A 12,890-nucleotide genomic window follows, 5' to 3' on the forward strand; every position below is an offset into this window, starting at 1 on the left:
TGTAGCTGGCAAATATTTTCTCCCACCCTGTTGGTAGTCTCTTCAGTTTAGAGACCGTTTCTTTTGTTGAGCAGAAGCTTTTTAGTTTTATGAAGTCCCATTTATCTATGCTATCTCTTAGTTGCTGTGCTGTTGGGGTTCCATTGAGAAAGTCTTTGCCTATACCTGTTAGTTCCAAAGTATTTCCTACTCAAAAGGGGACCAGGAACTAGAGAAAAGGTTAGAGCAAAAAGAATTAACCTAGAAGGTAACACCCACGCACAGGAAATCAATGTGAGTCAGCTCCCTGTATAGCTATCCTTATCTCAACCAGCAAAAACCCTTGTTCCTTCCTATTATTGCTTATACTCTCTCTTCGACAAAATTAGAGATAAGGGCAAAATAGTTTCTGCCGAGTATTGAGGGGGTGGGGGGGATAGGGAGGGGGCGGAGTGGGTGGTAAGGGAGGGGGTGGGGGCAGGGGGGAGAAATGACCCAAGCCTTGTATGCACATATGAATAATAAAACAATAAAAAAACAAAACAAAACAAAACAAAACAAAGTTGTTAGGTTGACGCTGATTGGAAGGCCAAATTGGAGCCAAATAATAAAGCAAGCAGGCTTTAAGCAGGCTTTATTGAGAGCGCGCTCTCGGGCGAGGTTCACCGTCCCCAAAGAGCAGGGCTGGAGAAGTCATGCCGGAGAAATGGCAGCCCAGTTTTTATATCCTGGGTGAAGTCAAGAGCTTAAGGTATTATGGGGCATCGGGATAGGTTGAGGTTTGGTGGGGAGGAGCTCGGGGTAATATGGGTCAGGACCCATTGCCTGCCAGCAGGAGTTGCCATGGTAATAGTGAAGGGAAGGAGGGGATGGAGTGGAAAGTGAGCAGAGAGTCCCTGATCACCATGGGGTGGCTGCCCACTGGCCAAACAAAAGTATTTCCTACTCTTTCCTGTATCAACTTTAGAGTTTGGGGTCTGATATTAAGGTCCTTGATCCATTTTGAGTTAATATTGGTATAGGGTGATAAACATGGGTCTAGTTTCAGTTTTTTGCAGACTGCTAACCAGTTTTCACAGCAGTTTTTGTTGAAGAGGCTGTCTTTTCTTCATCGTATATTTTTAGCGCCTTTGTCAAATATAAGTTGGTTATAGTTGTGTGGCTTCATATCTGGGTCCTCTATTCTGTTCCACTGGTCTTCATCTCTGTTTTTATGCCAGTACCATGCTGTTTTTATTGCTATTGCTTTATAATATAGTTTGAAGTCAGGTATGGTGATGCCTCCAGCATTGTTCTTTTTACAGAGTATTGCTTTGGCTATTCGTGGTCTCTTGTGTTTCCATATAAAATTAACGGTAGATTTTTAATCTCTTTGATGAATATCATTGGGATTTTGATGGGAATTGCATTAAACATGTAGATTGCTTTTGGGAGTTTAGACATTTTTACTATGTTGATTCTACCAATCCATGAGCATGACAGATCTCTCCACCTTCTATAATCTTCATCAATCTCTTTCTTCAGAAGTTTATAGTTTTCCTTGTAGAGGTCATTCACATCCTTTGTTATGTTTACACCTAGGTATTTGATTTTTTTTGAGGCTATTGTAAATGGAATTGTTTTCATATAATCTTTTGCTGTTCTTTCATTACTAGTGTATAGAAATGCTAATGATTTTTCTATGTTGATTTTGTATCCTGCTACCTTGCTGTAGCTATTGATGGTATCTAGGAGCTTTTGAGTAGAGTTTTTTGTGTCTCCAAGGTATAGGATCATATTGTCTGCAAATAGGGATATTTTGACAGTTTCTTTACCTATTTGTATTCCTTTTATTCCTTCTTCTTGCCTAATTGCTCTGGCTAGGAATTCCAGTACTATGTTGAATAGGAGTGGAGATAGTGGGTATACTTGTCTTGTTCCTGATTTTAGAGGGAATGGTTTCAGTTTTTCACCATTAAGTATAATGCTGGCTATAGGTTTGTCATATATAGCTTTTATAATGTTGAGGTACTTTCCTTCTATTCCTCCTTTTCTTAGAGCTTTTATCATGAAATGATGTTGGATCTTATCAAAGGCTTTTTCTGCATCTATTGAGATGATCAAGTGGTTTTTGTCTTTGCTTCTGTTAATGTGGTGCATTACATTTATTGATTTTCGTATGCTGAACCACCCCTGTATTCCTGGGATGATGCCTACTTGGTTGTGGTGAATGATCTTTTTGATGTGTTGTTGAATTCGGTTTGCCATTATTTTATTGAGCATTTTTGCATCAATGTTCATTAAGGAGATTGGCCTATAGTTCTCCTTTTTGGAGGTGTCTTTGCCTGGTTTTGGGATAAGTGTAATACTGGCTTCATAAAATGTGTTAGACAGTTTTCCTTCCCTTTCTATTTTGTGGAACAGTTTAAGGAGGGTTGGTATCAGTTCTTTTTTAAAGGTCTGATAGAATTCATCAGAGAATCCATCAGGTCCTGGACTTTCCTTTTTGAGGAGACTCTTGATTGCTGCTTCAATTTTATTTTGTGTTATAGATCTATTCAGGTGATTAATGTCCTCTTGGTTCAGTTTTGGATGATCGTAAGTATGTAGGAATCTGTCCATTTCTTCAAGATTTTCAAACTTATTTGAATATAGGTTCTTAAAGTAATCTCTGACGATTTCTTGGACTTTCATGGTGTTTGTTATCTCCCCTTTTGCATTCCTCATTTTAGTCAGATTGCCAGGGGTCTATCAATCTTGTTTTTTCAAAGAACCAACTTTTTGTTTCATTAATTCTTTGTATGTTTTTTTTGGTTTCTATTTCATTTATTTGCACTCTTATTTTTATTATTTCTCTCCTCTATTTGTTTTGGGATTTGCTTCTTCTTGTTTTTCTAGGAGTTTGAGATGTAGCATTAGGTCATTGATTTGTGATCTTTCAGTCTTTTTAATATATGCACTCATGGCTATAAACTTTCCTCTCAGGCTGCCTTTGCTGTGTCCCATAGGTTCTGGTAGGTTGTGTTTTCATTTTCATTGACTTCCAGGAACTTTTTAGTTTCCTCTTTTATTTCATCAATGACCCATTGTTCATTAAGCAATGAGTTATTCAGTTTCCAGCTGTTTGCATGTTTTTTGTCTTTTCTTTTGTTGTTGAGTTCTAGTTTTATTGCATTATGATCAGATAGAATGCATGGTATAATTTCTCTTTTTTATATTTGCTGAGGCTTGCTTTTTGCCCTAGGATATGATCTATTTTGGAGAAGGTTCCATGGGCTGCTGAGAAGAATGTATATTGTGTAGAAGTTGGATGAAATGTTCTGTAGACATCAAGTAGGTCCATTTGATCTATAGTATGTTTTAGATCTAGGATTTGTTTATTGATTTTTTGTTTGGATGACCTATCTACTGATGATAATGGGGTGTTAAAGTTTCCCATGACCACTGTGTTGGAGTTAATGTATGCTTTTGGTCCTTCAGTGTATGTTTGATGAAATTGGGTGTGTTGACATTGGGTGCTTATAGGTTGATAATTGTTATTTCTTTTTGGTCTGTTTCCCCTTTTATTAGTATGGAATGTCCTCCTTTATCTCGTTTGAGCAATGTAGGTTTGAAGTCTACTCTGTCCGAGATAAGTATTGCTACTCCTGCCTGTTTTCGGGGCCATTGGCTTGGTAAATCTTCTTCCAGCATTTCATCCTAAGCCTATGCTTATTTCTATCGATGAGATGGGTCTCCTGTAAACAACAGATTGTTGGATCTTCCTTTTTAATCCCATTTCTCAAACGGTGCCTTTTGATGGGGGAATTAAGTCTGTGAACATTAAGTGTTAGTATTGATAGGTATGTGGTCATTCCTGTCACTTAGTTGTCTTAGTTGTTTGAGGGTTTGATTGTGTGTAGTTAACTTGATGTTACTCTCTACTTTCTTGCTTTTTCTTTTCCTGTAGTTTGGTGCTGCCTGCCCTTTCATGGTTATGTTGGGTTTCACTTTCTGTGTGCAGAATCCCTTGAAGAATCTTTTGTAGAGGTGGCTTTGTGGTCATATATTATTTTAATTTCTGCTTATCATGGAAGACTTTTATTGCTCCATTTATTTTGAATGATTATTTTGCTGGGTAGAGTATCCTAGGGTTGAAGTTATTTTCATTCAGTGCCTGGTAGACCTCACCCCAAGCTCTTCTTGCTTTTAATGTTTCTTTTGAGAAGTCTGCTGTGATTTTGATGGGTTTACATTTGTATGTTATTTGTTTTTTCTCTCTTAGATCCTTCAATATTCTTTCTCTATTTTCTGTACTTGTTGTTTTAATGATAATATGTCATGGGGTAGTTCTATTTTGGTCAAGTCTGTTTGGTGTTCTGGAGGCTTCCTCTACCTGTATAGGTGTAGATTTCTCTAGAGTTGGGAAATTTTCTGTTATTATTTTGTTGAATATATTATGTATTCCTTTTGCTTGCACCTCTTGTCCTTCTTCAATGACCATGATCCTCAGGTTTGGTCTTTTGATGGAGTCTGTATGTGGTTTTTAAGGGAGCACCTTCCCACAGAACAGTGGCCATGTTGGGAAAAGAAGCACTTAGAAGAACTTAGGGAGTTTGTGTTCCCAGGTGCCCAAGTCTGTGGGTCAGTATTCTCTCCAGTGCTGGCAGTATGCATAAGTATAGCCATTCTATGCTACAGTTAGCATAAGGACTTATTTTGAAGCAGGGTAAGTTCCTTTGTAATGGAAGGAAAATTATTTAGTAAATGAAATTTGTTCCCCCACCCCACCCATGGTTTTTGTGAAATTCAGTCAGGTCTAGTTTAGTTCAGCAACAGCTAACATAGAATAATTTGGAAGTATATTTAATCCCTTTATATTTGATTTGTTTATTATTTATTTTTTTGGTGGTATGGTATTTGAATGCAGGGCCTCATACTTGTTAGGCAGGTGTTTCACCAATTGAGCCACTCCTGCTAATTCCTGGATTTTAGACTAGGAGTCAGCAAACCCTGGCCTGAAACCAAATCCAATCTGACACCTGTTCTTGAAATAAATTTTTATTTGAAAACAGTCACACTCATATTTTAACATATTATCTCTGGCTGCTTTTGTACTGTAACAGCAATGTTGAGTCATTTGAGAGAGATCATATGGCCTGCATGCCTAAAATATTTATTGTCTGGCCTTTTACAGAAAAAGTGTGCAGATGCCTGTTGAAGACTAGTGAAAGCACTTAGTATCAGTGTTTTTGTGGTTAAGTAATTCTAAGAAGTTTACTGTCTTCCACTATTATTTTTTTTTCAGATGATAGTGAGGATCTTTGGGGTTCACTGTGGGATTTACAATGGTTTTTATAGTATATCAAATATACCATACTCGAATGCACCCCCTCTGTCATTCTCCTTCCTCCTCTCCTCCCCTCATTCCTGGAATAGTTTCATTTTTCCATTTACATACATGTGTACACACTGCTTGCACCATATTCACCCTCTATACCATTTCCCCTCATCCTCCTCCCTCCCACTTGTACCAGCATCCCAGACATGAATGTTATGCCTTCCTGTTCTCCAATTTTATAAAAGAAAAAAAAAGACATTTTTGTTTGTGTAAGATAGCTCCACAGGGAGTTTCCTTGTGACATTTCCATGTACAGATGTATTATAATCTGAATTGGTTCATCTTCTCTATTTTTCTTCTTCCTACCTTAGTCCCCTTCTTGTGGTGGTTTCCACAGGTTTAAAAATTCTATATTCATTCTTGTATAGGAAGTCCATCAACCACATTCACCTTTTAGAAACTTCAAGAAAGGATTTGGAAGAGGATAAATCTAGATCAGTAAATCGAGAACATTTTTTAGGACTTTGGGTGGAGATGTCCAGCACAGGTTGCAGTATGGGCCAGAGATAAAAATTTAGCAGTCTTTAGTATAGAAATAGCATTAGGAACATGAGTACTGGTGGGGTCATCTCTAAGACTGGAGTGGGAAGAGCAGTGGGTTCATGATGAGAAGGGCAGACAGTTGAGAGTTACATGAAGGAAATAGAGTCACATACAGAGTGAGAGGTATAGAAAGGAAATAAGGAATGAGTGAGAAAAATATGTTGGAGTACTAAGAGCACAAAAGACTTGAAGAATGTTTATTGCTAAATGAGGGGAAGGAAACAGGTGACAGAAAGATGGGGAATCCAGGAGTTGTGAGGGATGATTGGCAGTATAGGAAGTGCATGTATGTGTGGGGGTGTAGACAGTTTAATGCAGTCTGTTTAAGTACTTAATATGTTAAACAAATCATTTCCTTAAATTTGGTTTCAAGGCTTTTGTTCAGAGCGGGCTCAAGTAAATGATTTGATTTCCTGCATTTGGAAAAGGTGGTAATTTTTATTTAATTGAATCCTTATTTGCTGAGCATTTTTTTCTAATCTAGGCACTGGGGTAGGTTGCTAACCAAGGGATAAGAAGAAATTCATTGTGGACCTTGACCTTGAAGAACTTGCAGCAAGATAAGCTGTATACCTGCATAGTTATGATACAGGACGATACGGGGTAAAAAGCGACAGGAAGTAAAGGAAGGACTACAGTGCATAGTGGCTTAGAGGACAGAGAGATTGCTTTTACTTTGGGGACTCAGGGAAGCATCAGTATTTGAGCTAAGCCTTGGAAGATGGGGAGAGGTGGACGCATAGGAAAAGTAAGAGCAAAAGCATAGTGCGTGAGACCCTGAGACACTGTCACTCCTGGGCAGTCATGCTTCACTTAATGGAGGGGGCATGGTAGGAGAAATGCCCCAGTAGGCAATTTTGTCATGTGTGAACATCTTGGAGCATACTTACACAAACTTAGTACAGTCCACTGCACACCTAGGCTGTATGGTATAGCCCCCATCGTGATGTGGTACCACAACTATGTTACTGCTTTTGTGTATGTGTTTCTCTATCACTATATTCCCTGATACTGAGGACGTAATTCATCTTTTGTGTTTTGCATATACTAGCTAATTAATGTCTACTGTATGAATTTACCTGAACAGAGACATCATCATGGTTAAATTATTTATTCCACAACCTTAAAGCAAGACTAATTCATAGACAGAATTCTTTGTTCATCAGTGAAACAAGTAATATAGTAGATTACCTTCTTAATTTAGTTTTTAAAGATGAAAAATTAGAACTTGTAAGTGAATCAAGTACATGTAATTTATACTATTCCAATATGTGACATACAAAAAATTTAAGTGCATATCACAAATATGGAGATTCTTAAGACTTTGATCTAAACAGTACAATTTATTTGAGATATTCTTTAAATGATAATATTGAAACCAAGTTTTAGACAACTATTTTGTTAGCATATAAGTAATTAATACCTGTTTTGTATTTTTAAGTGAATTATATACTTTCTTTAAGATTAAAGAATAATTTCTTGATATATAGATGCCTTGGGTTAAAAATGATTTTTAAGAAAACTAATATTTTGTTGTTGCATCTGTGTTTGCTTTGATAATTTAGGAAATCAGATTTAGTATACAAATTTTATCAGTGGAATTCCTTAGCTATTTTGAAAATGTTCTACTTAGTGTGTTACTTTTTAAAAATTGTTTATTCATTTATTCATATATGTATACATTGTTTGGGCCATCTCTCCTCCCAGTGTGTTACTTATGATTTAGAACTGACAGAAATAAGAGTTAGACAGGGGGATTCTGGGCCATCCTGGGCAAAAAGCTAGTGAGACTGCACCTCAGTCAATAAGCTGGATGTGGTGTGTGCTTATGATCCCAGAAAGCTGGATGTGGTGTGTGCTTATGATCCCAGCTATGTGGGGGGGATAGGGAGGAGGATTGCAATCTGAAGTCAGCCTCAGAGAGGGTGAGACACTCCCTGAAAAATAACTAAAACTAAAGTAAAAAGAGAAAGAGGCATGGCTCAAGTGGTAGAGTGGAAGTATGAGGCCCTGAGTCGAACCCTAGTTACTGTCAAACAAATAAAGAAATATGAATTTGAAAAATGATAAAATAGGCCACACATTTTCTTCTTGCTCTGGGAAAAGGCAATAATTAATAGTATCTGTTAAAACAGAGCAAGGTGCATTGATTTAAGGGTTACACTAGAAAATAAAATAATCCAAGGAATAAGGAAGGTAGAGGATATTAGTTCATAATGACTTTGTATTCTCGAATATGTATAAAAGTTTAAATTATGCATAAGTTCATTTTGTCCATTAATGAATTATCTAATTATATTTTTGTTTTGCAAATTAGGGAAATAAGATGAAACAGCTAATTTAAATGACCTGCAGGGAGACAGGTCACTTTTTTATGTAAGGAAGTTAGGAAGAACAGTTTGAACTCTTATAAGCTTAATGTTATAATTGACTAAAAAATAAGCTTCCATGAATTAAGATCAATTGTCTGTTCATTAAATCATTATAATGTAATTTCAAAGTAATTTTCTAAGCCTTTCTATGCAGGTAAGAGGACAGAGTAATTAAATAAGAACTCATATGTTTTCTTGTCTTTTTCTTCTTCCTCCCAATAGGACCAGACATATTATCAATCATTTCAGGTCTCAGAATATGGTAAGAGTTCCTCAATTTATTTTGAAGGGAAAAAAAGTGAACATTTATTACTTTCTACAGAGTAAGAGAAATTTTCAAGAGATGTGCTATTTAAGTAAAAACCCAATGGAGATAAAATTCTGGAGATAAAAAGGATAAGCATATATTATCCTTTGGAAAAGTTCTAAAATCTCATTATGAAGAAAGGAAGGAGGAAAAATATTACTTAAGTTCCCAATTTAACAGCTTTTCTTTTTCTCTACTTTGTTGCGATCATATAAAAATTTTGACTTTTTAAGAACTTAACATTGGGACTGGGTCAGTAGTTCAGTGAAAGAGCATGTACAAAGTCCTGGGTTCCATTTCTAGTACCAACACAAAAACAAAACAACAAAAACACCAAGGGGACACCAATTATTTTCCATATTTTTATTTGGTTAACACTGATAAAGGTAGTTTGCTTAACTCAGGCAAATCTCTCAAGTGCTGTGCTTACAAGATTGTAGTACAAATGCACATGAAACAGTGTCTTCAGCCATTTTCTTGATGGATGGAGAGGAATACGAGAGTGAAACCACAGAGCTCAGCATTAATTCATAATTTAAATATCTGAGTTATATATGAGGTTTTTTTTTTTTTTTTGCTTTTTTATTTTGGTTTGGAAGACAAGAGTAGTTTAAAACTAAAAAACCAATCAATATAATTGGATGCATTAACAGAATACATAAAAGTTATCGCAGTAAGTGCAGGCAGGCCTTCTGATCAAATAGACCAGTCCTTATATATGAGCTTTTTCATGTGATCTGCTCCACATTAAGAGATTGTGTTTCTTTCAGACAATAGATGTTGTGGAAAGTACTTTGCTCATATAGCTCATACAGTACTTTCAGATCTAAGTCTCATGTTCCCCTAGAACAGGAAGCAACAAAGTATTTTCCTATAGTGGGTCAGAGAGTCATATTTTAGGCTCTGTGGACCACAGGTCTCTGTTGTAACTACTCAGCTTTGTAGAATAAGCACAGCCACAGGCAGTATGTAAGTGCATGCTGTGGAGTACAATAAAGTTTATTTTATGGACATAGAAATTCAAATTTCATATAAATTTTATGTGTCATGACATATTATTATTATTATTTTAATTTTTTTCAACCAATTAAAAAATAGTAAAAAACACTCTTAGCTCATGATGGTCATAGTTTGCTGACCCATTATAATTGTGTTACTCAATATGGAGCCACTTTTCACCTGTGGCCGTGCAGCACTTGAAATGTAGCTAGTTCAAATGGAGATGTGCCATAAGTGAAATTTGAGACTTGAGAGTTTGAGACTTGGTATGAGAGAAAAGAAAGAAAATGCTTCATTAATGATTTTTATTTGATTGTATGTTGAAGTGATATTATTTTGAATATATAGGGTTAAGTAAAATATTGCAAAAGTTGATTCCACCTGTTTCTTTTTACTTTTTAAATGAGACTGCTAGATATGAAAAATTACACATTTGGCTCACATTTTCTTTCTTTTGGACAGGGCTGATTCATTAGAATAAATCATAAGGGTCCAGCATTTTTACAGGCTATTTACATATTACACTGTGGTGGTGCTAGGTGGTTTGTATGTACAGTGAGGGTTGGGATTAGCTGCCAAGCTATAAAGTTTGAGGAGGAGCCACTTGATTTCCTTGGGGGTGTCATAGTTGACCCATGTGACTTTAGTTGTCCTCTTGTCTTAGGCTGATCTGGAGTCCAGGAATGTCTTGACACATTAAGAAGCCTTTAGCCTTACTTGCAGCTGCAGGTTTTCCTTATATTATTTATCCATGGGCCTTTTTGATATTTGTCTTATGTTAATTGAATTGTGAGTTGCCGCATTATGAGACTTTGGTCTGTTTCTTTGATCAGTGATGTTATAGAAAAAAAAGTTCTATAGACCAGAAAAAAACTTTTTTAACTCTGGTGGAGTACTTTCTGTCAAGTAGTATTAATTATTAAGTATTTTATGCTTAATTACATAAAACTGGAACTTACAATTTTGAATAAAAGACTTTTATCCTGATGAATCTAAGTTCAAGTAATAGCAATTGTCCACTTTGGCAGAACAGTCCTATTTTTTATTTTGTTTAGTTGAAGATGATAATAAATAGAACTGTAAATGATTGCTTTTTCTTTTCCAGTATTGCCAAAGTTTGAAGTTGCTTTGCAGACACCATTATATTGCTCTTTGAATTCTAAGAATTTAAGTGGCACCATCACAGCAAAGTAAGTATCATTTTCCTCTTGATATGACTCAGAACCATTATAAAAACTGTCTATAACAAAAATCTTAAGATACAAGTCTGTCATCCTAGCTACTCTGGAGGTGAAGATTGGGAGGACTGCGGCTTGAGACCAACTTACGCAAAAAAGTTCATGAGATCCCATTTCAGCCAATGGCTGGGCAGGGTGTTTCATTAGTATCTTTTAGAGAATAAATAGGAGGATCACAGTCCAGGCTGGCCTGGACATAAAAGCAAGACCTAAATGGGCTGGTGGAGTAGCTCAAGTGGTAGATAGAGTGCCTGCCTAGCAAGCATGAGGCCCTGAGTTCAAACCCCAGTTGCCTCCCCCTACCCAAAAAAAAAAGAGCAAAGAAAAATACCTAAAGCAAAAAACGTTAGGTATATGGCTCAAGTAGTAGAGTACCTATCTATCAAGTAGTGTAAGGCTCTGAGTTTAGATCCCAGTACCACACACACACACACAAATCTCTTTGTGTACTTCAGAATATTAACAACATTTTGCTTATTAAAATATGCTAAGGGGTAGTTAAAATGATTTAGAATAAATAAGGATTGGATAACTCTCCCTAGATCTTTGCAGTTCAGTCTCAGTTTCTAAGCTGATTCAGTCCTAAAACATTTCCCATAGCCCAGTGTCTCACACTACTTAAAGGAGTTACACTATAAATAATAAGATTTTAAAAAGCTTGTATCTTTACTTAATAATATGACATGGAGTTGAAGCAACTTACCTCTTCTTAAATCCTTTTTTTAAAAAAAATTAAGAATGGAGGTTGGGAGAGGGAAGGGGTTGTCTTATTGTAATTAGCAGATGAGTAAATAAACCATACTCATCCATTTAATGATATGTCCACAGAGACCTTTTGCCCACCCTGTATCACATGTATATGGTGGCTGTCATCATTTAGATCCACTGGTTTGACCAGCACAGCACTTTGTATTCCTGAAGCTAAAAGCATACTAACAGTTCCAGACTACTGGCTTTCAAAAGTACTAGGATGGGATGGATGGCCCTCAAGTAATTCATGGGTGGTTCTCTTGTAGCATTTATTTTTGATGTTTCAATATCTGTGCTTTGGCTTCTGAAAGTTATTTGGTTTCATAATTGATTTCTAAGAGCTAATAAAAACTGGCCCCTACCCTTACTATTTCTCACCACTGTATTCTCACAGGGTGAGGTTTTGTGGCACTGGCAAGCGATGGCAGTGAGTCTCCTGGTAGAAGCTGTTCAGAAACCAAAAATGTTCTGGGGACCCCTGCTTTAGACTTGTGCAAAATGTCACCTGAATCGCATGCAACACAAAGGCAAAAGCATCTTAAGACTTGTACCAACTAGTTTGTGCTTGTGTTCAACCAAGAGACAACTTTCTCTCTCTCAACCTTCTCTTCCTACCTCCTTTACTCCCTCCCTTCCTCCTTCCTTTCCTTCTCTCTCTGTCTTACTGGATTCAGATATTTATTAGGGCTAACTCCAGTAGCTTCATGAGTCCATCTCAACATATTTTACTGCCTCCTACTCTCGTACTCTGATGTAAAACTTGGAATGACCTATCATCCTTCATTTTTGGAGACAACTTTCAATATGAATTGAAACTGTGCATGGATTTATAGTTTAGAAAACACATAAATGTCTGCATTTTATATAAGTATTCTATTGCACTTGATCTTAGGCAAAGGTTGAGCATTCTGTTTGAGTTTTATTTTGAGTTCTTTGTCTGATGTTTATAAAACTTGGTACAAAACTGCACAAACGATTGCACCCACTTGATGAGTGCAAAATCACACAAACACTGTGTTTGGATCCATCCAATCCATGTCTATGGATTGAACTGAGTCTGGATACATTCTTTGATTGCTTTTCATTTTTAGAGGTGTGCCTGGAATTTAAAACTCTTAGTTACAGCAGTGATTCTTTATTTTTAAATTATTGTTGTGCTGTGGGTAGATTGTGACATTTACAAAAGTTTCTACAATATATCAAATATATCATAGTTGAATTCACCCCTTCCATCATTCTTCTTTATTCCCCTCTCCACCATTTCTGGGACAGTTTCAACAGGTCTCATTTTTTCCATTTACATACACATATACACAGTATTTCTCCCATATTAACCCTCCTAC

The 12,890-nt window shown here is 36.5% G+C and overlaps 1 protein-coding gene across 5 annotated transcripts in view; it reads left to right on the forward strand.

The window, feature by feature from the left end:
• Cd109 (CD109 molecule) overlaps positions 1–12,890 on the forward strand; it is a 254,922-nt gene that overhangs the window by 93,455 nt on the left and 148,577 nt on the right. For all 5 annotated transcript variants that reach the window (XM_074079282.1, XM_074079291.1, XM_074079280.1 and 2 more), the window contains 2 exons: positions 8,476–8,515; positions 10,665–10,749. In XM_074079282.1, the coding sequence (XP_073935383.1) occupies positions 8,476–8,515; positions 10,665–10,749 (125 nt within the window). The remainder of the gene's footprint in view (positions 1–8,475; positions 8,516–10,664; positions 10,750–12,890) is intronic.

Source organism: Castor canadensis, chromosome 1 (genome assembly GCF_047511655.1).
Source record: "Castor canadensis chromosome 1, mCasCan1.hap1v2, whole genome shotgun sequence".
NCBI classification, from domain to species: Eukaryota; Metazoa; Chordata; class Mammalia; order Rodentia; family Castoridae; genus Castor; species Castor canadensis.